General features: G+C 45.4%; 1 protein-coding gene across 1 annotated transcript in view; it reads right to left on the bottom strand.

Annotated features, from left to right (window-relative positions):
- Positions 1–26,012, bottom strand: part of ACTN2 (actinin alpha 2) — a 77,567-nt gene that overhangs the window by 18,039 nt on the left and 33,516 nt on the right. Inside the window, exons 5-12 of the mRNA XM_018042499.1 lie at positions 20,285–20,372; positions 18,647–18,725; positions 15,196–15,277; positions 11,051–11,136; positions 9,347–9,439; positions 7,274–7,504; positions 4,804–4,951; positions 2,767–2,917 (exon numbers count right to left, since the gene is read on the bottom strand). Coding sequence (XP_017897988.1) covers positions 2,767–2,917; positions 4,804–4,951; positions 7,274–7,504; positions 9,347–9,439; positions 11,051–11,136; positions 15,196–15,277; positions 18,647–18,725; positions 20,285–20,372 — 958 coding nt within the window. The remainder of the gene's footprint in view (positions 1–2,766; positions 2,918–4,803; positions 4,952–7,273; positions 7,505–9,346; positions 9,440–11,050; positions 11,137–15,195; positions 15,278–18,646; positions 18,726–20,284; positions 20,373–26,012) is intronic.

Raw genomic sequence — 26,012 nt, forward strand, 5'->3', positions numbered from 1 at the left:
GTCACTGCTTCTGAATAAAGGAGATGCATGTGTTGTGATGTGAGTATGCTTTCTGTGGGTAAGAAACTCCCAGTCACCTAAAGGATCCAGTTCTTAAGAGCAGCTTTGTACACATGTACACACACACACACACACACACACACACACACACACCACTAACTGAGATGGACTGAGATTCTGCGATTATTATAACCAGAAAATCAAAACCAACCAAAACATGGCAGCAATGCACAGCCCTGAATACAAAGTGAAAAGGATATGGCTCTTCAAATGCAACTATTAAAGAGCAGAAAGATTTCAGAACTAAAAACCCAGGAACCTTCTACTGATCCACAGTGGAGGCATCGATCACAGCTTTCTGTGATTATCATCAGGGCAATTTCTAATTCATACATATCAGCTCTACACACGGAGAGGGCAATGGCACCCCACTCTAGTACTCTTGCCTGGGAAATCCCATGGATGGATGGAGGAGTCGGACACGACTGAGCGACTTCACTTTCACTTTTCCCTTTCATGCATTGGAGAAGGAAATGGCAACCCACTCCAGTGTTCTTGCCTGGAGAATCCCAGGGACGGGGGAGCCTGGTGGGCTGCCGTCTATGGGGTCGCGCAGAGTCAGACACGACTGAAGCGACTTAGCAGCAGCAGCAGCAGCAGCAACTCTACACATACCGAGTTTCAAGGACTTAGGGTGTGCATAGCTGTGCAGGGCATTTTCTTTTGTACTTTGAGGACTGCATAAAGATTCATTATTTTAGAAAAAGTAAAAAGGAAAGGGAGACTAATAAGATTAAGATGAACCCAGGTTTAGATTCTGTGGTTCCTCTCTTGAGTGAGTAAAGAAATACACACTGGGGATGCCAGGAATAATAATAATATAAAATTGTTACTTAGTTTTTATGAGCAATACTTGAAACCATCCCAAATTATTTATGGGAACTATGATATAACATTAAATTGCTCGTGTTTCTCTCCCTTTTTTTTATTTGAAATTGTTAACAAGCAGCCAGATGGCCAACATTCAAGAAGCATAAGAAATAAGACAACGGTAAAGCCAAAAGTACAGTGGAAAACTGGATATGAAGGCCACAAATATTTAAGAATATATTTGGGCAAGGCTGGATAAGAAGATACTCTTAAAAGAAGCCATCTCTGTTAATTAAGGAATTCGCTCCAGTCAAAAGAGAGGAACATGAGAGTCTTAAAACGTAACATTATCATAAGAAACATTTACTATTGGTTGTTTAAAGTTATCATTATGTGACAGGCTCTAAAAATTGTACAGATCTATCAGTGGTAATAATGAGGGATAGAGAAGTAGGGAATGGAATTCTGTATTTATGAAAGGGAGCAAGGACCTTAAAAAAAAAAGAAGAAGAAGAAGGCTTAGGAACAACAGAGAAGCCCCTCTCTGGAAGGATGGCCACAGCCAGAGGCAGCATCTGGATCAGTGGGACCTACAACACCCACTGGGGCTTAAAGTACCCCGGCCTCAACCTCATGCTAGCTCCTCCCATAAAATAAAGAGCATGCAAATGAAACAGCACTTATTTGATGACAAAGGAAAGTGCAGCCTTAATATCTCTTCCTTTGGAGGCGTCTTGGTCTTTGGTTCCTGGGGCAGGGGGTAATATGGGCCATCTCATGCACCCAGGCCTGGGTGAGGCCCCCTTTGCAAGCCATGTTCCCATCCCGAGTGCTTGTTTCTCATCCTCTTGGAAGCGGAGCTGCCTGTGTTGGGTGTGGGGGTGCTGCCTGATGGATGGACACAGGGACACTACCAAAACCAAAGGACCAGCGCAAAAGTCAGTGTCACTCTTTAAGGAAAAAAAAAAAAAATAGGACCTGGACTGTCACTCAGCCATTAAAAAGAATGAAATAATGCCATTTGCAGCAACATGGATGGACCGAGAGATTGTCATACCGAGTGAAGCAAGTCAGACAGAGAATGAGAAATATCCTATAACATCCCTTATAGACGGAATCTAAAAAGAAATGATATAAATGAACTTACTTACATAACAGAAACAGACTCACAGACTTAAAGAGTGAACTTATGGTGGCCAGGTAGGGGAAGGATGGGGGAAAGGGGCAGTTAGAAGTTTGGGATGGACATGTACTCACTGCTATATTTAAAATGGATACAACAAAGACCCACTACAGAGCATGCTGGTTCAATGTGATGTGGCAGCCTGGATGGGAGGGGAGTCTGGGGGGGAAATGGATACATGTACATGTATGGCTGAGTTTCTTTGCTGTTCACCTGAAACTACCACAACACAGTTAATTGGCTATCTGAAAGTGAAAGTCTTGTCGCTCAGTTGTGTCTGACTCTTTGCGAACCGACAGCCCTCCAGGCTCCTCTGTCCATGGAATTCTTCAGGCCAAGAATACTGGAGTGGGTAGCCATTCCCTTCTCCAGGGGATCTTCCTGACCCAGGGATCTCCTACATTGCAGGCAGATTCTTTACTGTCTGAGCCACCAGGGAAGGCCTGACACCCCAATACAAAATATACAGTTGGCGGGGGGGGGGGGGGGGGGAACCCAATACAAAATAAAAAGCTTAGGAGAAAAGAAAAGAAAAAAAAAACCAGGACAAATCCCATCACAGCATCCTTTGGCTTGGATCGACATTTAGGACAGGACAGGAAAGGCAGGCCCCCACGGCCCCCTCCCTGGGAATGCCTGGGGAAGCTCTCTGTGGGGTCCTCGCTTGGACCCAGGGCTCAATGTCAGCGGCAGCGCCCGCAGGCAGCACGTACTTGAGCTCCTGGGCGATGGCGGCAATCTGCTCCACGCGGTCCTGGTGCGCGGCCAGGTCGCTCTCGAAGGCCTCGTGCTTCCGCAGCAGAGCCCGCACTTCCGTCAGGGTTGACGACTCGTAATCCTTCTGCAGCAAGATCTGCTCTTTGCCTGCAAGGGTTGAGGCAAGGGAGTGTGAGGGCTTTGGCCTCTGTGCAAAGCCCTGGGTCATTTCAGAGAACCAAGAGAAGGGAGAAAGGAGGACAGCCCTGAAGAGGCAGAGACAATATCTCAGCTAGAATTCAGGCTGTCACTCTGCTAAAGAGGCCTTGAGCCCCTGTGTGTTCTGGAAGGGTGGAAAGCACACTGCATGCATGCTAAGTCACTTCAGTCATGTCCGACTCTTTGCGACTCTAGGGACTATAGCCTGAAGCCTTCTCTGCCCAGGGAATTCTCAGGAAAGAATACTGGAATGGGTTGCTGTGCCCTCTCCCAGGAGATCTCCCCAACCCAGAGATAGAAGCTCCATCTCTTAAGTCTCCTGCACTGCCAGGCGAGTCGTTACCATTAACACCACCTGGGAAGTCCGGAAAGCACACTGAGCACATTCTAAATGACAAGCCTGTGTCACTCCTAAAGAAGCATCTGACGTCCCTGCGTGACGCTCACTTAAGCTAGTAATTACTAGCCCATGAAAATTATCTGAGATTATTAGATAAAACACCTGTACTCTTATTTGTCTGCCCAAGGGTTCAACCATATTAGCCCAATTCTGCTTGTTTGAAAACTTTATTTTTTAATGAGATTAAATGCAGGCTGTGATTTTTTTTTCTAATAACAATAGAGAAATTTCTCTCTGAAACTGTTTCTGCACAAATATTTCTTAAGTCAGGCAACTTCTGTGGTTATAACTGGACCCACTTTTACTCCCTGGTTGATGACCTTTAAGAATGTAATTCCACAAAGCTAGACATGGAAAGCAAATGTTCACATATTGAACGATGACAACACAGCACTGACTATGTGCCAAATACCAACTGAAATACCTTATAAATATGAACTCATTAAATCTTCACAAAAACCCTGTGAAGCAGGGATGACTGTCACCCCACTTTGCAGAGGACACTGAGGCCCTGAGAGCTAAGAAGCATGCAGTTGGGAGGTGTCAGTGCTAGGATGCCAACCTGCCTGGCTGCACGTCTGTGTGACCGTCTTGCTGCGCAACATGGACAGTCAAGCAGTACGACAGCAAAAGGAACCCAAAGGATGAGGGAAACCTCCCTGTCCTTTCTCAAAGTAGATGATCATGAGGGGATGTTCTGTTCTTCTAGCTCAGCAAAGAGCGGAGAGTTGAAACGATACCACAACCACAGCGTCAAAGCCATGCAAACAGGTATACCTGGGAGGCCTGAAAGGAGCCGATGGACCTAAGTGAAGCAAGAGCATTAGGAAGACATAAAACCATACCTTGTGTTCTTTCCTTGCAAGAAGATTTTCTAAGTGGGAAATTTTGTTGCTTTTGTAGCATTTAATAAAACTTCTATCTGCAGAAGCTAGTTTCTGGGCCAGGGCTGTCTGACCCACAGTTAGGGAATAAACAGATGCTTGTGGAATCAGACAGAAGAAAGTGGGATGAGTCAGGAGGAGGCTGGGCCTTAAGGAGGAGGAGGCCTAGCTGTGTAGTTAAGTGTGGGAAGAATGTACTATGAGTCCTGTTAGGTAAAAACATCCATGTTTATGTCTACTGTTTTTGGTTTTGTTTTTGTTTTTGTTTTTGGCTGCACAGTATAGCTTGCTAGACCTCAGTTCCCTGACCTGGGATTGAACCTGGGCCACAGCGAGGAAAGCACCGAGTCCTAGCCACTAGACTGCCAGGAAATCCCCCATACCCATCTCCTGAAGTACCCTAGGACCTGGGACAGCAAACCAGGAAGGGGTGAGGACAGCTGCCCACAGGGTCACAGGCACCGGGGACAGAGGTCACTGCACACACGCATGGCTCTGTCCGCAACCCAACCCTGATTTTCCAGGAGCCCCACCGTGCCCCAAGGACTCACCGTACGCCCAGGTTTCATGCGTGGATGCCTTCTGCCGGAACTTCTCAGCCAGGTGCTCCACGCGCTCCAGCCTCCGGATCTCGTTCAGCAGCCACTCCTCGTAGCCCTTCTCCGCCTGCTCCAGCCGCTGCCAGGCGCCCGCAATGTCCTGGGATGGTTGGGGACAAGCACGGCGCATCCGTCATGTTTTGGCCCCCTGGGCTCCCCTACGATCCCCTCTGTGATGTCAGTGGTATTTTCCTTGGTGTTTTCTTGTCCTTCTTTCACCCTCTGTACTCCCCACCCACCCCAAATAACCATCCCCATGTTTTGGCTTCTAAACATCTTCATTATCTCCAGGCCTTTTTGGACTAAGATGGCCCTTCTCATCAGTGAACAGATATTAAATGCCTCTCCAGATATGGACAAAGGCTTACACACTTTAACTTTCTGGCTACTAGAAGCTGAAGCCGCAGAATGACTCAGCCCCAAAATGACTCAGAGACTGGGTTCTACTAGCCGTCAACTGGTTCCCGGGCATCACACATGCGCCAGTCACTGTGGGAACCTTTGATATAAGAGTGGACGGCACCTCTAAAGTTCCCAGGGCCCCGGTGTAGTTTTCATAATTGTGGTGCGGGGTGGAGAGAAAGACAACAAATAAGGAATTAAACAAGCAAAACTATTTCTGACAGTGATGTGCTGCTAAGGAAAAACAACTCACAGTCAAGTGGCACTGATGAGGGCATGTGAGAGTGGTTCCTTTAGGCAGGTTACTGAGCAGAGACCCCTCTGAGGAGCTGCCCTTTGAGTCGAGACCTCAGGGATGGAAAAGCCAAGTTCATGATGAAGGGAGAGATGAGCTAAAGGCCTGCAGAAGGGGTGCACTCTGGGCTTGGGAAGGACCAGGTGGTATGTCCATAGATGAGTGAGGGGCAGAGCAGCCGGAGATGAGGTCAGCAGGGTGGCGTGGGGGTCAGACCATGTCAGATCCCAGAAAAGGGATCTGGATCTTACTCCAGATATTTTAGAAAGTCACTGGAGGGTTTTGAGAAGAAAGGAGACATACTATGATTTATGTTTTTAAAAGATGGGGACTTCCCTGGTAGTCCAGGGGTTAAGACTCAATGCAGGGGATGTGGGTTTGATTCCTGTTTGGGGAACTATGCGATCCCACATGCCACAGGAAAGAAAATTTTTTTAAGATGATGTTAGCTGCTATGTAGAGAATGCATTTTAGGGGGAAAAGAACAAGAAAAGCAAGCGAGAAAGTTACTGCAGGGTCCAAAGAGAAGTACTGGTGGCTTAGCACAGGCAACACCAGCAGAGGGAGAGAGAAGGGCTCAGATTCAAGGTATGATCCCGAGCCAGCGGAACTTGCTGAGGAACCAGATGCAAGAAAGTGACAGAATGGGAGGATCTGAGATGACCCTGGGTTTGGGGCTTCAGTAACTTAGGGGTCAGTGATGCCATTTACTCAGACAGAGCTCGCTGCAGAAGGACTCCTGGATGTTAGGTTTTGAGACATCCAAGGGAACATATGACTCTGGAACTGGGGCAGAAATCAGAGCTGGAGATGTCAAATTTGGGAGACGTTGCCATTATAGCTGGTAATTAAAGCCACAAGCCTGGATGAGTTCACTTGCAGATGTCAAGACAGCGGAGAAAGTCAGGAGCCCTTGACCCAGAAACCATCCACCTGTAGCCTCAGGGGAGGAAGCAAAGCTGTGAGCAGCTGGAAGGACTGGAAGGACTCGGTGGTCAGGCAGGAGGAACTCAGCTAAGTTCAAGAGTGGAAGGAGTTTCAAGGAAGCCAAGGTCACAGCAACAGAGAACATGAAAGCAGAAGGGACCACTCGGTTGTCAACACAGATCCTGCTCGCTTTGAGCAGAACGGTCTCCATGCAGGTGGGGACGGAAGCCAGATTCCTTACTGCACGTTGAAGAGTAAACGAAGTAAAGGAACAGGAAGGAACCAAAAATAAGGACCATAAAGAATTCTCTCTGGATGTCCTGCTGCAAAGGGAGCGGAGAAATAGGACAGCTGCAGTGGGGAGATGTGGAGTCATAGGAGGTTTTCATTTTTGCTGGCAGAGTCTAGACTGCTTCCTAATGCAGATGGGAAAGATTCGGAAGAGTGGGGGAAACTGATATGCAGAGAGGGAAGTAAACGTAGGACTGAGCCCTGGAGAAGGTGAAACGCGGAGGTGGTAACAGAGGGAACAGAGGTATGTGATGGAGATGCCGGTCCACCCAGAGGCGGGGAGGAGAGGGAGGGACCATCACCACCAGGTGTCTGTGAGAGGCCTGCTCTGCGTGAGGCGCCAACAGCAGGGAGAGGCGAGAACCGCGTGATGGCGAGAGAAAACATCCAGAAGGAAGCGGCCACAGGGTCAAAATGACAGTCGGTGCCTCCTCTCAGGGGCAAATCAGAGGAGGGACTTTATGAAAAAAAAGAGCGCGGTGCCCCTGGGGCCAAGCGGCTACTCACCGACACCATCTTGCCCTCGGAGGGCATGAAGGCCGGCCGGTTGCTGATCCTCAGCTTGGTCTGCAGAGTGTTGAAGTTGATCTCCAGCTGGCACTTCTCCTGCACCTTGGGAGGCTTGTGCTTCCGGCGATAATCCCGGAAGTCCTCCAGCTTCTTCTGCATGGCCTGCATGGTCTTCTCAGGAGTCCGGTTCTCGAGCCAGGGGATCGTGCGCCGAATCCATTCCAAAAGCTGCTCCCAAAACACACACACACCAAAAAAAAAAAAAAACACCTGCTAAAAGCACCAGCAAACTGACCCCCAGTTATAAAACAGAGGCATCTAACAATTGGGAATGGGTTGACCAAAAGCTCCTGAGATTATAGAAGTCTGTAACAGCCCCATCTGTACGGAGGGCACAAAAGGAGACTTCAGTCCCCACCCAGGGCCACTCACCCCTGCCCAAGTGCACAGGTTGAAAACTTAGAGTCAGCACAAGGCATGTTTTACAAAAATGAGACATTTACAAGAAACTTGGGGACCAGACATGAGCAGACAAATGCTGGATGGAGCTTTCAAATGAAAGAAAAAAAAAAAAACTTCACATGGTGGAATAAAATCAGGAAAGGACTGGGTTTAACTTCAAATATATTTCTAGTTTCAATCAGCTCAAATCTAATGGGTCTATTTACTAGGCAAAAGCACTGTAAATCTGGAACTGACTCAATGCCAAAGTGTATTTTAATAGCTAACTTTCAAGGAAATCCACAGGATGAAGGTGAAAATGGCAATGAAGCCCAAGAATGAAGGATGCGTCTTTCTCTTGAATTACCACCAAGGCCTTACAAATGCCCTGCACGGTCTATCTGAAGAGGATGAATAAAGGACCAAGAAAGAAAATGAAGGTTATCATCACCGAGGAGCATCTGTCCTTCGGTCCTGGTCATACTTCAACCCTGAAGCTGGATCATTGGCATTAAACGATGCTGCAAATGGAATTTTCCCACAACAGGACAAAGTGAAAACAGCATCATCAGCTTGGACTAATACATACAACCACTTGGGAAAACTGATTCCAAGTGTTCCGATGCTTTACCCAGGACAGGCCAAGTATGAGCCCGAGTAGCTCACAGCAAACAGTGCTTGTTCTCCGCTACTGTCACTGCGGCTGAGTTCAATCCAGAGAGGAGGTGGCTGTGGACCTCACCCTGGTCCGCTTTGTTTTTGTTGCACGCATGCTCAGTTGTGACCAACTCTTTGCAACCCCATGGACTATATAGCCTGCTAGGCTCCTCTGTCCATGGGATTCTCCAGGCAAGAATACTAGAGTAGGTTGCCATGTCCTCCTGCAGGGGAATCTTCCCGACCCAGGCATCGAACTTGAGTCTCCTACATCCCCTGCACTGGCGCGCGGATTCTTCACCACTAAGCCGCCTGGCTTCTCTGGTCCTGCTTAGTTAATATTTATACTCTAATAAGAACAAAAAGAAGAGCAGCGTGGCAAGCGCTACTCTAACCAAGAACCTGACTGAAGAGCTGTAAAAAGGCATCCTGGAAACTCGTCCTCAAATGTCTTGGACGGAGGGCTCTACCAGCTCTGCCCCCACCAGGTTCCCTCTAGATACTTGATATTTAAATACATACACAGGGCTGAGCCTCTGTCCTCTCACTGTGGATTGTACATGTTCCTTAGCTCCTAAGTCACTGCGTGGAGCCGGGATTCTGAATTCGGAGCACATCCAATGTGATGTCAGAAGCCAATGAGGCAGGAAAAAAACAAGGAACGCAATGTCATCCAGGGGAGTCCAACCCCGGAGGTGCAGAGCTTCTTACTACACCTTGTAACATGCAAGCTACCTCCATGCCCTGCAGTGCTTAGAACAACCTGCAGCATGATCTTTGTGCCAATAATTGAGCTGCTACAAGATGAACAATTCCTGAGAGCTAGTGGAGTTTCCTACTTTATTCTCCCCGAGATGAAAAATGCAAAGAAAAAAACAAAACAAAACAGAACACTTGACAATCCGTGTTGGCCCTCTGTTTCTCACCCTCAGGGAGGGAATGGACAAGACCACGGGGACCCGTTTCCTTTACCTCACTCGCTAGCCTCTCATATTCTTCCATCAGCCTCTCATTCTCTTGATTCACAGCAAGAACCTTACATATCCTGTTAGCCGCTGTCTCAGCCTGTAAAACACAATAGGTAAACAGCGCGGCTCTGTCGACAGGGACGTGCATACACAAGGCGGAAGGCGGCAGGGCGGAGGTGGCACGTGCTGTGAATGGTGCAGGTTCTAGGTTCTGGTGGGGTAAGCCTGAGGATATGGCTCTTTCACACTATGGGTCATTGCACTCCTTTGGGACAGTTTCATACAGACGTACACAGCAAGGTGAATATACTGTAGGGAATAACAGGAAGATTAGCGTTAGTTGAAAACATGAGCTTTGTGGAACATCGAACAAGTTAGTAACAGAAATCGATGGGTCGCAGAAACAAAAATCTCTGGTCCCTGGGCGTCCACCTGAGCCCTCCCAGGGGTCCCCAACGTCCAGGATCTAATGCCTGATGATCTGAGGTGGAGCTGATGTAATAAACATAGAAATAAAGTGCATAGTAGATGTAATGCACTTGAATCATCCCGAAACCATCCCCCACCTTGGTCCATGGAAAAACTGTCTTCCCTGAAATCGGTCCCTGGTGCCAAAAAGGTTGGTGACTGCTGCTCTAACCAACCTCAAAACTACAGGGCAGGAACTCTCCAATCACATTAGATATCAAAGCAGAGAGGACTGAGTTCTGAATACACCTGTCACTGCCCTGAGCTCACAGAAGCCCTCTTCTCCCAAAATGAACGCATAGAATGTGTTAGCTGGGATCCTTTCTCGGAACAGAACCTGCTTTAAGACTTTGTTTAATCCACCTGAGTAGCTGTTGTGGTATCAATAATTTTCTATTGTCCTTCTATGGGGAGCTTGAGCTAGGAGTGGCCACCTTAAACCATGACCATGAGGCCCATCTGGCTTCTAGCCCTCCTGCCTCGTCCCAAGCCTTGCTTCTGACACCCTCACAGGGGCCAATTTTCAATTACTACCATTCGCTGGAGACGGTCTTATAGAGTTATAGAGATCACAGAAATAATACATCCCTTGTCCACCCCCATCTATAAGAACACTGCAAGTAGAGTTACGGGGAGAGGCAGGAGGCAAAAACAGGGGACCAGGGAGAAAACAGAGGGACACCTACCTGTGATGTCCCTCAGGCTGTTGGTTAAGGAGTATGCGTTTTTTTGAGGTTTTAACACTGTTATCTTTTCACTATTTCAGTTACATTAATATTCGTCTTGCAAGATGTTTGAACAGGTCACCGAACAGTGAAGGGCATCCAGGTAGAAGAGAACTATTAATGAAAATGGGCCCTGAAAAGGTGTCCACTCCTCCTGGTCAAATCCCCCTGCACCACTCAATCAAGGCAGCCCAATTTTCATGGCTCTTGCTTTTCCTAAAGCATGAGTATTTCCCACAATTGACTAGTGAAATATGAGCAATATCTTAGAAGGACAGAGAGCTAAGAACACTTCAAGAACTTGAAAGGTAATGCTGTTAAGTAAAAAAGCATTCACAGTTTGGAACTTGCCAAGTTAGGTCATTACAAAACACTCAGAAAGAGTCCCAGGTAAGGTGTAAGTGCGTGGACACACACCCAGGTATGCACGCATGTGCTCGCGCGCACACGTAAACACATAACTGAAACCAACGCACGAGGGCAGCACGGCAACCGGATAGACGAGGGTTAAATACCTGCTCCGCGCCCGCGAAAGCATGGTAGAAGCAGGAAACGTATGTCATGATAGCTCTTTCATCGGGCTTGGGAGTGTTCACAATGTCTGAGGGAGGGAAAAATAACACAGAGAACAGACATACACACAGATGAAGAGCAGAAACCAGGGTGAACAAAGGGAAGAACAAACTGTTTACACTTGACTTTCTGTGTTTCTTGGGCCCACCATCCTGACCTTTAGGAAGGCTGTACAGAACGGAACACTCGTGAACACAGTGCTTTCAACCAGCACATTTCTTTTTACGTCGTCAAAATGAGGGTTTCTCTCCCACCGTGGGTGGGTTTGTTTTTTAAGTGCAGGCAAGGTATTCCTATGGGAACCCGGGTGCTGCCTATTAGAGCTGGCTCCCACTGCCTAAGGACCTGTGGGATCCTGCCTTTTAAGCGGATCACGTCATCTGCCACTTTGGCTGTGAGCAAGGGGTGTCCCTTCGCAAGATGCAAGAGGACAAGTAGACCTCTCTGGCCCCACTGTGGCCACCACGTCCCCTGCCCTCCCTCACAAGCCTTGGCTTTCTGCTCTGTGCGCCATCCTCACTTAAACGGGGATGAAGTTCACTGAAGACAGCAGATTTTCCATCCTTCTATACATACTTACCATGCCATTGATAGAAACCACCCCGAGTAACAGAACTTCTAAAAAGAAGGGTCTACAGGACTTGAAGTTCTTACTATGACTCTCGCCACCGTGCGTAGGAGCTGCCAAGACAGCCACCAGGAAGAGAGAAAACAGAACCACAGGAACACACGCTCTTCCTTTCTCACCTTGGCCACCCCGTTTGTGGCTGAATTATTAAGCTTTCTAACTTGAGACTCAGTTCAGTCACTGACAGAATGCAGTTTAAAAAGGTGCCGTGTAATTCCCCAAGGTGAAAGCTCGCCATCGGATTTCTAGAGGATATCAATAGGATGTGGGCTTGTGGAACAGCATGGAACCTTCTAGAAAACGAACACTAATGGCATACTACTTACTGCATAGACAGTACGTTTCAAAGAAAAACTGACTGAAAAAAAAAACAAACGACTACTTCCTTGGAACCAGATGGATCTCCTTACTCCGAGGAGTTGGGGGATGGGGGAGAGAAAAACAACTAAAGAAAAAAATCAAGACACAGAAGGCGAGAGGTGAGTGGCGACTTATGTTTCACACCCTCACCTTCTGCGTACCAGCAAAAGCATGATAGTAACAGGAGACATAAGTCATTACGGCTCTCTCATCAGGTCTGGCAGCGTATACTAAATCCGTGTGGAAAAAAGAAGGTTAACTGCTTGGATGTTCCAATAGCAGCAGGCCTCTCAGAGAGGCCAAAGTCTTGAATCTTCCCCCTGGCCCACACACTTCTGATGTTCAAACTTTGGCTCAAATCAAAGAAGTCACATTTGCAGATTCCTTACTCTGTGTGCACGTCTTAAGAACCGCCAGAGAGAAGGGCACAGCCAGCTCCGAAGAGCCTTAAACAAGCAAGTAAGTGGCACCCATGCCTGGAGTGGGAACTCCAGAAGTCCACTGAGTACACACAGCTGTGCTCCCTCCCTCTGGACAGAGGGGGCGTCCCGGGGTCACCAGGGGGCCTCTGGTAGGTGCACACAGACCATGAGCACCAGCAAATCTGCATCTGGTGCTCACTGGAGGGAGGACCACAGAGAAACAACTCTCACAGCTTTTTAAAAAGTGTGGAAGGTACTTAAGATGGGGAAGAATCTCACCAGTTTTTATTATAGGTTCATGGGTGGGTAGCCCAACTAGCTACTCCATTCAGAGTTCAGAGACCATCACAAATGACAGGAAGAAAGGTCAAGAGTAGGGGGAGGGGGCTAGGGGTTGCTGGGAGGGAGGCAAGGATTTGCCGAAGCGATTAATGATCTGAGGGGAGGAAACTGGCATTTAAGACATTACAATGAAAGAGTGATACAGGGAGGTACATGTTACTACGAAGCTGTGGGGACGGTGAGTCCGGATGCAGGTGGCAAACACACAGAGGATAATTAACAATGGGGGAAGATCTGCGGGGAAGCTGGTTACACCACCGCACGCCCCACACCCAAGCCACTCAAGTTCATAACTCTTTCGCCAGAAGACTCTTACAGAAACTACTCTGCAAAGAAAATAATATCATACATAAGCATTTTTCTGAACCGTTAAAAACAAAACAAAAAAAGAAAAATAATAAGAGGCAATGATGTCACAAAGGAGCAGGAAATGAACAGAGTGCCAACATATATATCCCATGTACTCAGGATAAGCAGAAGATACACCCAGACCAGGACTCAGACTGAAGGAGAGCCAGGAGCAAGAGGATGATCAGCCTGCCAGAGTAACGGGGCAATTCCAAGCTCACCCTCCACTGTCAGAAGTCAGGGAGGCATCAGTGACGGAACAGATGGATTTACTGCCACTTGTTTTTTCCTCTCTTCAGTATCCTAGCGGTTCATTCAAGTGGCAAACTCTGCACAGGTATTTACTGTATGGAAAGTTTAAAGGACAGAGCACCCAAATGTAAACGCAGGTCAGAAGATGGATGGACAAGAAGAAAAAGGTACTTTTTCTACGCTGAGACTTCATTGTTTCATTGCCTTTCTCCCTCTAATGAGTTTGTGAAAAACCGTTAAGTAGATTCTGAAGAATGTATTCAAGTGTGTTCAACACCCAGTATCACAGGTGTTTGGTAAAATGGCCATTGACAAACGGGCAAAATTAGACTACTCACGGACAGATCACTGAATGGGTTACACTGTGGCCCTCCAAATGACAGGTGGAGTCCTGCTTCCTGGTACCTGTGAATGTGACCTTATTAGAAGTAGATCTTTGCAGATGTGATCAAGTTAAGATGAGGTCATGCTGGAGAGAGACGCACCCTTAATCCACGGTGGCCGGTATCCTTTAGGAAGAGGGAAGAGACACAGAAACAGACGCAGAGGGAAGATGGCCGTGTAAAGACAGTCAAGAGACTGGAGCAATGCTAAAAGGAGCCGAAGAACACCTGGGGCTTCTAGAAGCTGGAAGAACCGGAAGAGGTCCGCCCCCACAGACTCTGGAGGGAGAACGGCCCTGCCAACACCGTGATTTCAGAGCTACAGTTTACAGAACTAAGAGAGAAAAAATTTCTGTTGTTTCAGGTCACCTACTTAGTGGTATTTTGTTAGGGCAGCCGTGATACAGTCACCAAAAATAAGGAAGAACAGAAGACTGACAACTGACTAGAACTAAGCTCTTTGTTTCCCCCCCAACAATGCTAATTAGCAGAAGCAACACAACAGAGAATAATAAGATTAACAATGAGCACAGTAATATAAATTCCTCGAGGGCTGGGCCCTGCCTTACACATCTCATCATCCCCTGCAGCATCTCCAGGGTCTTGTATATAGTGGGTGCTCATCAAGTATCTGCTGAGTGAGAAGTGATTCATGCATAAGTGAAATGAAATAAGTGAATGATGTCCGTGTATGTGCACTTTCAATGCTGTGCCAGGGCGAAACACACAAACTCATCTCACAAAAAGGGCAGGAAAAGTACTGAAACCAGTCCCCAGCATGAGGGCTGCTAAGCTGCAACATACTGAGAGGTTCCAGCTCCAATGAAACTAAATTTAACTCGAACAAATTAAAGATGAAACGTGAAAGTCTGAGAGGCACACGGTGGTTAACTGTTCTATAGCCTACATTGTGATTCCATAACTTCTAGTGGGAACGATTTTTTTCCCTTGTGGAGTCTTAAAGCTTAAGGAGATTTATTTGTTAAATTTTTGCCTATGTAGTTAAAAAAAGAAGTAACTTTATGTTGCTTAAAAAATTAAATTAAGATAGGAAGCTTTCCATTGAAAATCACAAACCAAAGCATTCCATTTCTTTGCCAAAGTTGAACCTTTTACCAAGTCCTTTCACTATAGTCTTGCTGGCTTGGTTTTGAGTAGGATTCTAAAAAATAATTTTGAACTACCTACACATGAAATATTCTAATAATTATGAGGCCAATGACAGAAACTTCTAAGGGACCCCAGTGCTTCAGATGTAACCTAGCTATACAATTTACAAGTCCCCATGTGTGGCTGTAACATAGGGAGCCCACAGATTTTCTGTAAGTCAGTAAACACAATTTTCATCTCACCTTCTGCATCCAACATTTTGGGAATATCCAGGTGCTTCTCTGCTATTTCCATGGCCAGGTTGATATTTCCTATTGGGTCATCCTGCATGGAAAAGAATATAACCAGCTTTTTAACATGTTTTTTTTGAACAGCACTTAATGAACTTTTTTTATATGCCTCATTTTAGGGATGAAACTTTCCCATCCATACATAACTACAATAGCATAAGATTTTCTTTCTTATCTTTTCCCAAACACTTCAAACATTTAGAGAAACATCAAAAATGACATAAAAATTACTCAATCCATGCACACTTTATAAAACGTGAGCAAATAGTCTGAGAGAACAGATACTGTGTGGCTGGGAGGAAAGTTATGAGATATCTTCTCATGAATGGGGGAAAAAAGAAACCACCCTGGATATCTTAGCATTTATTTCCAACTCTTGATAACAAAAATTTAGATGATTCCAAAAGGAAGCACGAAACATACATTTTTTCCAGATCTGGAAGGTGGTCATGGAGAATATTTATTAGTACAACACTAACTTTATATTTATTTATGTTTTAAATACAAGAAAATTCTGCTTTTAGCCTGTTTAGATGAAACTTTTAGATCACTAAATATTGCTACAACATGGCTACAAAGAGCCAAAGGTTGGTTTGGAGAATATTAAATTTTAAAAATTAAATTATTAAAGAAACCATAGAAACAATATTGGAAATGAAAATTGTGAAGAAGTTTTTGTTCTTCTGACTGTGTTTGTCATCCACAGTAAAACTGGTTAGATATACATGTAACATAACAAAGTATATTTAACCAGAAGTTTTTAACTGAAATATTGAAAAATTAAAAGATGTATTTAATGTTTCTTCTTTTTATCTTCTAAAGAGATTAAGTATCATGAATCTGAAATGGGATGGGGGAGTATATAATACAGAAAAATAAAAATGAGAAGTGATGTTAGTCCAGAGATGACTATAATGAACTTTACCATCAAAGCCATTTAAACATTTCAGAAGCTGCAATGTTTTGCAATGAGAACAATCACTTTGATATAGTGAAACATTTAAAACATGCAGGCTTCAAAGATGTTCAGCGCTCAAGGAAGAAACCAAAGCAAGCCTCCTGGCCTCTCAGAGTTTACTATCATCTTAGGCAAAACGTTTTTTCAATTCCATGTTGTCTTCACAAAGCATATAATCCTTTTATTAAAAGCAGCCATATAATAAGGGGAGTCTTAGCTGCACATTTTATGCAAATTTTATAAAGCCAAATATGTGAGTAAAAGTTTCTTTTTGTTCTTAACACAGAAGAAAAATTTCAGCATTAAAAACAAAGCAATAATTCAGAGACTTTGTGAATGGTATCTCACTGAGAATGTGACTTGACATAAAACATGGCAATTAAGTGTTTTCTGGGCTCAGCTACTGGTATGTGACCCTGGGCAAATTACAAAATTCTCCTCTTCTTCATCTGTAAATCTGGGATAATAAGATTTTATTATAGGCAACTTTATAGGCACGTGACATTACATAGTTTACTGTGCGTTATGAAGACTGCAAGATTGTGCGTGTACGTGCGTGTATGCTCAGTGGCTTCAGCTGTATCTGACTCTTTGCGACTCCATGGACCATAGCCCGCCAGGATCCTCTGTCCACAGGATTCTCCTGGCAAGAATACTGGAGTGGGTTGCCATGCCCTCCTCGAGGGGATCTTCCCAACCCAGGGACTGAATCCCTGTCTCCTGCACTGGAGGAAGATTCTTTATTGCTGAGCCACCGGGGAAGCCCCTGTATATGTATAATATACATAAAATATATGTATTAATATTAAAAGTAATACCCAGCTGCATGACACATACTAATACATACATAATAAACATATATACTTATTAAGAGCCTAATCTAGAGCTTATCAAAGTATTAGCTGGTATTGTTAATTATCATTTTTTTTACTGATCATAGGTGGCCAATTACCACATGTCTATTGACCTTTTGCAATAAAAACTTCCCAGGTGGCATTAGTGGTAAAGAATCTGCCAGCCAAGGCAGGAGACACAAGAGACTCAGGTTCAAGCCCATGGTTGGGAAGGCCTCCTGGAGTAATGGAAATGGCAACCTACTCTAGTATTCTTGCTTGCAAAATTCCACGGACAGAGGAGCCTGGTAGGCAGAGGAGGCTGCCAGGCTACAGTCTATGGGGCTTCAAAGAGTCGGACACGACTGAGCGACTGAACACTAAAAACTTACCCTTATAAACGGCTAATGAAGTTAGGTCTCTCTAGTATAATTCCCTCATTTTGCAAATAAGCTAAACAGCAACTGAAAAAAATATACACTGTCTCTACGTTTCAGAATAACTCTGGGGAATTATCTTAACTCTCAGAATACACTTGGGGAAGTTGAAAAACTCTGGCTGCCCATTGCCTTCGGCAATCTTCCATTTGAGGACCACAGTTCTCACCTTCAGGACACAAGTGCATTTTTCATATTCTAGCCCATGGTCAGTGAAGACACGTCCGGGGGGAGGGTGGTGAGCATGTGACAACTGCAAGGGGGCCAAAGCCAGCACACACTTCCACCCCACCCTCCACGGGCCACACCGTGAGAGAAGCATGCAGCAAAGACCAGATTCCACACCAAACACAGCAACTTGAGGTGCACGGCCAGCCAAGCACACCAGCAGCGGGGGGAAATGTGCCTAACGCCCTGGCAGGAATGGTCATGGGGCATCTTAAGTCTTTACATGGCCTTATTACTGGGTGGATAGACTGTCCACTGCAAGATTTAGAAGGGGGCAGGATTTCTTTTTTCCATCACAGATCATACGTGCAAACTACTTTAAAGAAAGAATTCAGACTATTTGAAACTCAAGCGCAATAAAAGCTTAAGCTTAAAAGGAGAATGAAACTTTCCTAAGCTGAAAAAAATAAAACTTTCGTAAGCTGAATTTTTTGAAAAGAGAACAAAAATCCCCCAAACCTATTTTCTAAGGGTGCAACTAACACCTTACATCAATAGCAAGGTAATTATGAAGCAAGTGAGAAACAAGTTAATCAACTCTGAGTAAATAGGCCAGCAACTAAATCCTTCAGAAAAGATAAAAAATACAAGGTTTGGGGTATCTGCATCTCCTTCCCCAAACAGATACTTCACTTCCCATATTTTCAATCTGGGAAAGTAAAATCTCTAAGAAACATATATAAAGCTTTCATAGTAAGCCAAGCCAATACAACAAACATCGTAATGTGGGCCACAATGGTAACCTGGCTCTGGGTCTTTGTCCTGCCCTAAAATGATGGGTGAGCACGCTCCCGGCCACCCTTCCTGTCCTCACCCCTCGCAGGGCTGGCCGGGAGGGCATACTGGCAGCAGCCTGGGTGCTGGTGTGTGTTCAGGGCCGACGGGCTCAGTCTCAGACGACATGCTGGGGGCAGGGTGGACACAGCATGCCAGGCCCCCCAAATGACCTTGTTCAGCTTTGAGTAGTCAATGAGGTCGGGCCGGTGTCTGTGGATGAGCGCACAGAGTCCAAGGCCATCTTTCCAGCTGCACGACAGTCACAGTCGGGAGGAACAGGAACTCGGGTTAATGGAGAGGCGGCAACAGCAGCGGCAAGGGTCTGCCCTTGGTCATATGTTGGCCTGGAATTTGGGACCCGGAGCCCCAGGTACCTCCCTCGCTCCCCCACCCAGTGACGCCGTGGCCCCTTCCCAGGGAATACTCATTTCTCTCCTGGGGTCTGCCGAGGACTGCCACCCCCTTACTAGTCTCGATTCCATCTACGGCTTCAGGCTCAGCCTTGCCTGGGACTCCCTCCCTGCCGTGCTTCTCCTGTGCTGGTCAGATCTGTGCTGGGAGAGCCAGCAGGGACGGAGGGAAGATGCTCCCCCCACCAGTGCCCCTCTCCCCACTCAGGGCCTGGCGGGTCTGGCTTCCTCCTCTCTCTCTCCTCCAAGTTCCTGGAGTCGTCCCAACAGACAGACACCAGGACAGTCCACCCTGAAACGCCCAGGACACACTTTCCTCCAAGAGCACGCTCCTTAGTACACTACGAAATCCTCCACTCTCCCCTATCCTTCTTCATAGGGTTCTTTTCTATTATTGCTTTGTTTGTTTTCAGGCAATGACGCGTAAGCACTTGAAGGACTTAGCTGGGAAAGCCTGGATTTCCTCTCTGCCCAAAGACACCACTGTGCTCCCAGACACCCTCAGGCTATGAGCTCCCTGGTGACGAGCAGCAGGTTCACTGAAGACCAGGAGCGGGAGTCCTGTGCCTTGAAGGGTGGGGAAGAAGGGGACCCCAGGGGCTACACTGTTGAAGGGCTCAGGCCCATTTTGGGCCAGAGGAAGAAAAAAAGGTAAGTGGAAGGCCAGACTGGGCCTCTGACATTCACCCAACAGGTCCCAGCCTTTCCAGGTCCTCTCATCCTGATTGCTTGTTGTAGGAACAGCAAGGCTCCTCCTCACCTGTGTGCACTCAGGACACCTAATAATACTTATCTCCTTAGATGAACCTCCCCAGCTGGTCCTGGGGGCTCATCTGTATCCTTCATTTCTTTTCTCTCATCTATGAGCACTAGGGACCCATTTATATTCACAGGTATCCCTATCACATAAAGGGAGAAAACATAAACATCTTGCAAAAGGAAAGACTGAAGCAAGGGACAGAAATCATGCTCTCACATCATTTCTGGACCGCCTTCATTCAGCTCCCTATAGTTTTTCAAACAGGCCTTTTCTACTTTTCTTCAATCCCAGCCTACAAAGCTGACTGATGAAGCATCTTCTGGGCACTGCAGACAAAAGGGACAGAGTGGACCTCGTACATGGGATATGCAGACCCTAGTTCAATCTCTCCTTGTCCCTGAGAAGCCATCCCTGCCGTATCCCTGCATGATGCTCACAAACAGTACCAATCTCCCTAGCCTGAATCCCATGTTTTCCCCAGTGGGACCCTAAGCATCAATCAGTCCAGAGCCTGAATTCTACTACATACAGAAAACGCCCCACAGACAGGAAGAGACACTGAAATAAATAAACACTGTTCCCCCTGTCCACTCATATTCCAGAGGGCATATAAGGACCCCAGGGCCCTGGTTGCTCACCTGGTATGGAAGTTCTGAATGTTCACATTTCTATAAGGAGCGGTCTTCCTTTGACACCAAAGTAGCAGGCCTTCTTTGGCAGAGGTTTCTGTAATGATAGCCAAGAGAAAGAGTTCACCCTTACCCGTCACTCACCCAAGTTCTTGTCACTTGTTAATAGAGACTTCCTAGGGGGCCCATCATCAAAGACATCACCTCTGCAAGAGGAGAGGGGCTGGAACCCTCTTCCCAGGGACTGACTTCTGATGCCCCTTGAAGGGGCTTAAAAAGGATAATACAGAAGCAACAACAAGGTATGACATAATGAATACCAAACCAGACATCACGGGTACTGGTAACTTACCTTCCTGATGAAAAAAAAAATTTTTTTAATGTGTATAATTTATAACTTAACTAACCTGTTATTGCCTGGAGAAGGAAATGGCAACCAACTCCAGTATTCTTGCCTCGAGAATCCCATGGACAGAGGAGCCTGGGGGCTACAGTCCATGGGGTCGCAGAGAGTCGGACACGACTGAGCGACTAACACATACACACAACCTGTCAATGATCTCATTTAAAATGTATATTCTTAAGTAAATGGAATTCAGAGAGGCCACTGTGTCTGAAATGTATTCCCTTGTATATTCCCTCAGTGATTTAAAAATACTTAAAGGGTTTTATTGGCAAATTCCATGTTTGGCCACTGGGGTTCTGACCAAGGTGAAAAAAAAAAACAACCAACCACTGCTGGGAATTTCCTGGTATTCCAGGGGTTAAGACTACACGTCCACTGCAGGGGGCTCAGGTCCCATCTCTAGTTGGAGAACTAAGATCCCGCATGCCACACAGTGCGGCAAAACACAACAGCCGCCACCTTGCTGCAACAGCCTTGAAGACGCTGCTTAGATGTCACACAGCACAAAACTGATGCCCCAGCTGCCACTCTCTGAATCTACCCCTGCGTCCCCCTGAGGACACACTTCTTCAGGGCTACTCCAGCGCCAGGCTGAGCAAGGGAGGGGCACCAGAGTGGGGCCATTCCTGCCACAAGTGGGGCTCCTCTGAGAGCAGCTGTGGCTGAGGGACTCTCCATCAGCCCAGCTGAACCTGCCTGAGGACCACTCTGCAGAATCAGATTTTTCTTTCCCAAGTCCTTCTCTCCACAGCACAAGTGTTAGCCAGGCACTAGGCCTGAAGGCGCCCTGCCATCTACTGCTTCCCCTTATCTTATCCTCCACAGGCATTTCCTCCAACAAATCTCTAGCATTTCTGCTATGAACTGAATGTCTGTGTGTGTGTCTGTGTGTGCATGTGTGTGTGTGTGTGTGTGTGTTAGTCACTCAGTCGTGTCCGACTCCTTGCGACCCCATGGACTGTACCCACCAGGCTCCTTTGTCCATGAGATTCTCCAGGCAAGAATACTGGAGTAGGTTGCCATTTCCTTCTCCACTGAATGTCTGCTGCTAAGGCGCTTCAGTCGTCTCCGACTCTCTGCGACCCCGTAGACGGCAGCCCATCAGCCTCCCCTGTCCCTGGGATTCTCCAGGCAAGAACACTGGAGCGGGTTGCCATTTCCTTCTCCAGTGCATGAAAGTGAAAAGTGAAAGTGAAGTCGCTTAGTCGTGTCCGACCCTTAGCGACCCCATGGACCCCGGCCTACCAGGCTTCTCCGTCCATGGGATTTTCCAGGCAAGAGTACTGGAGTAGGGTGCCATTGCCTTCTCCAACTGAATGTCTGTGTCCCCCTCAAATTAATGGGTTGGAGCCCTAACCACCAATGTGATGGTACTTAGAGATGGAGCCTTTGGGAGGTGATTAGGGTTAGATGAGGTCATGAGGGCAGGGCCCTCGTGATGGGATTAGTGCCCTTATAAGATGAGCAAGCGCTCTGCTGTCTCTCTCTTTCTCTTCCCACCTGACTTTCTCCCTTCCCTCTTTTTCTCTGCCATGTGAAGACACACAGAGAAGGCAGCCATCTACAAGCCAAGAAGAGAGCCCCCACTAGAAACTAGCAATGCTGGCAACCTGATCTTGCACTTTCAGCCAAATAAATTTCTGTTAAGCCACCCAGGCTATGGTATTTTGTATGGCAACCTGAACAGGTTATGACAGCTTCTAACACCATCTTGGCCCTCGCTTCTTAGAGGACCCAGAGTTTCATACATCCAAACAGCTCCTCAAAACCTGAGCATGTGGACTCTTAAGCAAAACGGGGCCTTGGCCTTCCATTTCAGTATTAAGTTGACTTTTTCAAATCGAGATAAGTATTCTATAATTACTTCTCTAAAGTTCCCACTTCTAGTTCAGGCTTTTCTTTGACCCATAATCCAGATGAAAAAACACAACCCCCCAAATTTCGTGTGCTAGAAGAATAATTTGAATGGTTCCCGATCATGTCTCTTATTAATAGCAAATTCCTGTTAAGGAAAAAGACTGAAAGTTCTAAGACTTTACTGAAATATTAATTCATACAGATATGGATACATGGCACTCCATGGCTAGCTGTTCTGCTATAGACATAACAGCCTGCCTCTGGGGTTCTAGCCAATGGAATTAGTAAGAAAAAGTACAATAGGAGGAGATAATCCAAACTTTTAAAATAAACTTTAAGTAAAACTTAGGTTAGTGCCCACTTCAGCAGCACATATACTAAACTTGGAATGACACAGAGAAGGTTAGCATGGCCCCTGTGCACGAAAGACACGAAAATCTGTGAAGTGTTCCATATTTTAAAAGATTGTATTCTAACACACATAGACAAAATCTAGAACAGTGGTACTGAAGAATTTATTCACAGGGCAGCTATGGAAAAACAGACACAGAGAATAGACTTATGGACATGGGGAGAGGGGAGGAGAGGGTGAGCTGTATGGAAAGAGTAACATGGAAACTTACATTACCATACGTAAAATAGGGAGCCAACGGGAATTAGCTATATGGCTCAGGAAATTCAAACAGGGGCTCTGTATCAACCTAGAGGGGTGGGATGGGGAGGCAGACGGGAGGGAGGTTCAAAAGGGAGGGGATATATGTATATGCCTATGGCTGATTCATGTTGAGGTTTGACAGAAAACAACAAAATTCTGTAAAGCAAATATACTTCAATTACAAAAATTTGAAAAAACTTAGGTTAGGCAAGTAAACATATGGAGAGGAGATTAATACAATCTTATAACTGCCACTTACATTTAGATTTATGATTTTTCTTAAAGATTTTTGATGCGGACTATGTTTAAAGTCTTTATTGAATTTGTTACAATATTGCTTCTGTTTTCTTTTGGTTTGTTTGGCCCCAAGGCAGGGGGTGTTAGCTCCCCAACTAGGGATTGAAACTATACTGCCTGAGTTGGAAGGCAAAGTCTTACCTGCTAGACTACCGGGGAAGTCCCTTAACCTTAGATTTGTAAGTTGTTTTGTAAATCATTATTGTTTGGTCACTAAGTTGTGTCTGACTCTTTGCGACCCCATGGATTGTAGCCCGCCAGGCTCCTTCCGTCCACGGGATTCTCCAGGCAAGAAAAGCCATGAGTTTAACCTAATTTCTGTTTGAATATGTCTGAACACTCTTAGACCATGAATGCTGAAGCAAGTATTTTCCCTTTTGAATTGGCTACTGTAACAAAGCTGACTCTCTCTCACCCCGATTTCATTTTGAGGCATTCAATGGAAGGTTACAAGCCTGTGCCAAATAGGACACTACTGAGGTATACCTCACCCCCTGTAGGTGAAGGTTAAACCTGAAAAGGCCCCACAGAAAACCCTGATGGTGGGCATACAAAGCATGCTACAAATAGGTAGTGTCATCTGTCATCCCATCATGAACAACCACAGGACACACCAAGAAACCGCATTACTCGGGCATGTCTGCACCGCCCTCAACAGCAGATACGGCAACCTCTCATTTTCCTTCTTAGAAGAGGCCCACCATTTCTGCTGATGGACGGTGGCTTCTCAAAGAATTCCGTCTAAATGACAGTCTTTTTCTACATAATAGGTGTCATTTAAATAAATTAGACAATTTTTCTGTACACTTACAGAAATCAAGTGAGGTATTTAAGAAATGACTCCATGAAAGTTAAACAAATTAAAAAATAAATTAACAAACTATCCACTGTGTAGGACAATAAAAGTCTTCTGTTTGAAGAGATTTAAGCACTTTGCCAGTGAAATCACACTTCTGAATGTTTATTTCCTAGTCATTTGAAAATCTTTCTATCATGATGTGTTTTACAAAAAAACTATGATTTGATTATCTTATCTTGGGCACATTAATAATAATTTGGGGGAAAACCTCTAGTGGATCATACCATTCATAGTTACCATTCATTTCATTTGAAATAGAAGTAAGTTTTCAATTACTATTATCAGTAACTTAAAATGTAACCAATCAGAAAAACCTGAGGTCAAGTTCACCTCTGTAATATCTGTGGGAAAAGAATTTGCTAGTGTAGTAAACGCAATGATGTAAACAAGATTTTTCAACTTGTTCTACAAAGTGGGCTGAGCTGCTTAAATATTTAAATGTAGAAGTATATAAAATTGATTAAATGATTATAAATTATACTTTCTTAACAAAGCAGGAACTTTTTAAAAGCATCTTATTGTTTCCACAAGCATGAAAGGAATGTACTTTAATAAGAGTACATTGTATGAGGGACTTTCCTGGAGGGTCAGTGGTTAAGAATTTGCCTTGCAATGCAGGGGTTACGGGTTTGATCCCTGGTCAGGGAACTAAGATCCCCCATGCCACAGAGAAACTAAGCCCGAGAGCTTCAACTATTGAGCCCAGATGCTCCGGAGCCCATGTACCAAAACTAGAGAGTCCATGTGTCTGCAGTGAGGATCGCTAATGCACAATTAAGACACGACACCGTCAAATAAATAAATAAATATTTCTTTTAAAAAGTCCACTATGTGAAAGTTTTCAAATTCAGACTCAATAAATTCAAGCTGGCTGCTATTCCTGGGCTTGAATTATTGAGGCTTTAATATCATTCTATCTTAGTTTGATCTTTAGAGAAATTCCTAGACAGAATTATAAACAATGCTCTTGGCCCTTACCATTCAGGTGCCTGGTTATCTGTTAGGTGACAAACTTGGAGAAGGTTGAACAAGTCAGACTACCCTTAAGTATGATGTGCAGCTATGCATTTTGTGATTCAAGCGCTACATAAGCCAAGTTCTAATCTGACACTTTTGACAGTGTTGAATTCATCAAAATATTTGGGAATGCAGTGGGCATGAAAGACTAAAGAGCTGCATCTTCAGTGGCAGGGCCAAGGATTGGGATTATATTACAACAATGGAACAGCTACTGGGCTGAAAGATAGGATGACAAAAGAGATTTTGTTTTTAAAAAAAAAAAGAAGGGGAGGGAGTGAAGGATGAGAGAGAGAGGAAGTTAAAAATGAACTAAGGAATGCACAAACAGATTTCAATTGATTATCTTTTCGCACTTGGGAAAAAAAGGGTTTCAAGCTGTGAAGTCTAAAGAACTGTTATAATCATGAACCGACAAGTATAATAAGCAATATAGAAGCTCAAAAAAATACTCATTTAAAAAAGCAACTTCTGTTCTGAACATGTGCTCATCTTTTCCTAAATGATTCCACCCCCATGAATGAAACAGCATTGCTGGGGTCTCTTTTTTTTCATACAAATAGAAAACTCATGAAAACCCAACTCAGGCATCTTTCATTCAATCATGTAAGTGACTGTTCAGTTTTACAAAACTCTATTCAAACTT

This window comes from Capra hircus, chromosome 28 (assembly GCF_001704415.2).
Source record: "Capra hircus breed San Clemente chromosome 28, ASM170441v1, whole genome shotgun sequence".
Taxonomy (NCBI): domain Eukaryota; kingdom Metazoa; phylum Chordata; class Mammalia; order Artiodactyla; family Bovidae; genus Capra; species Capra hircus.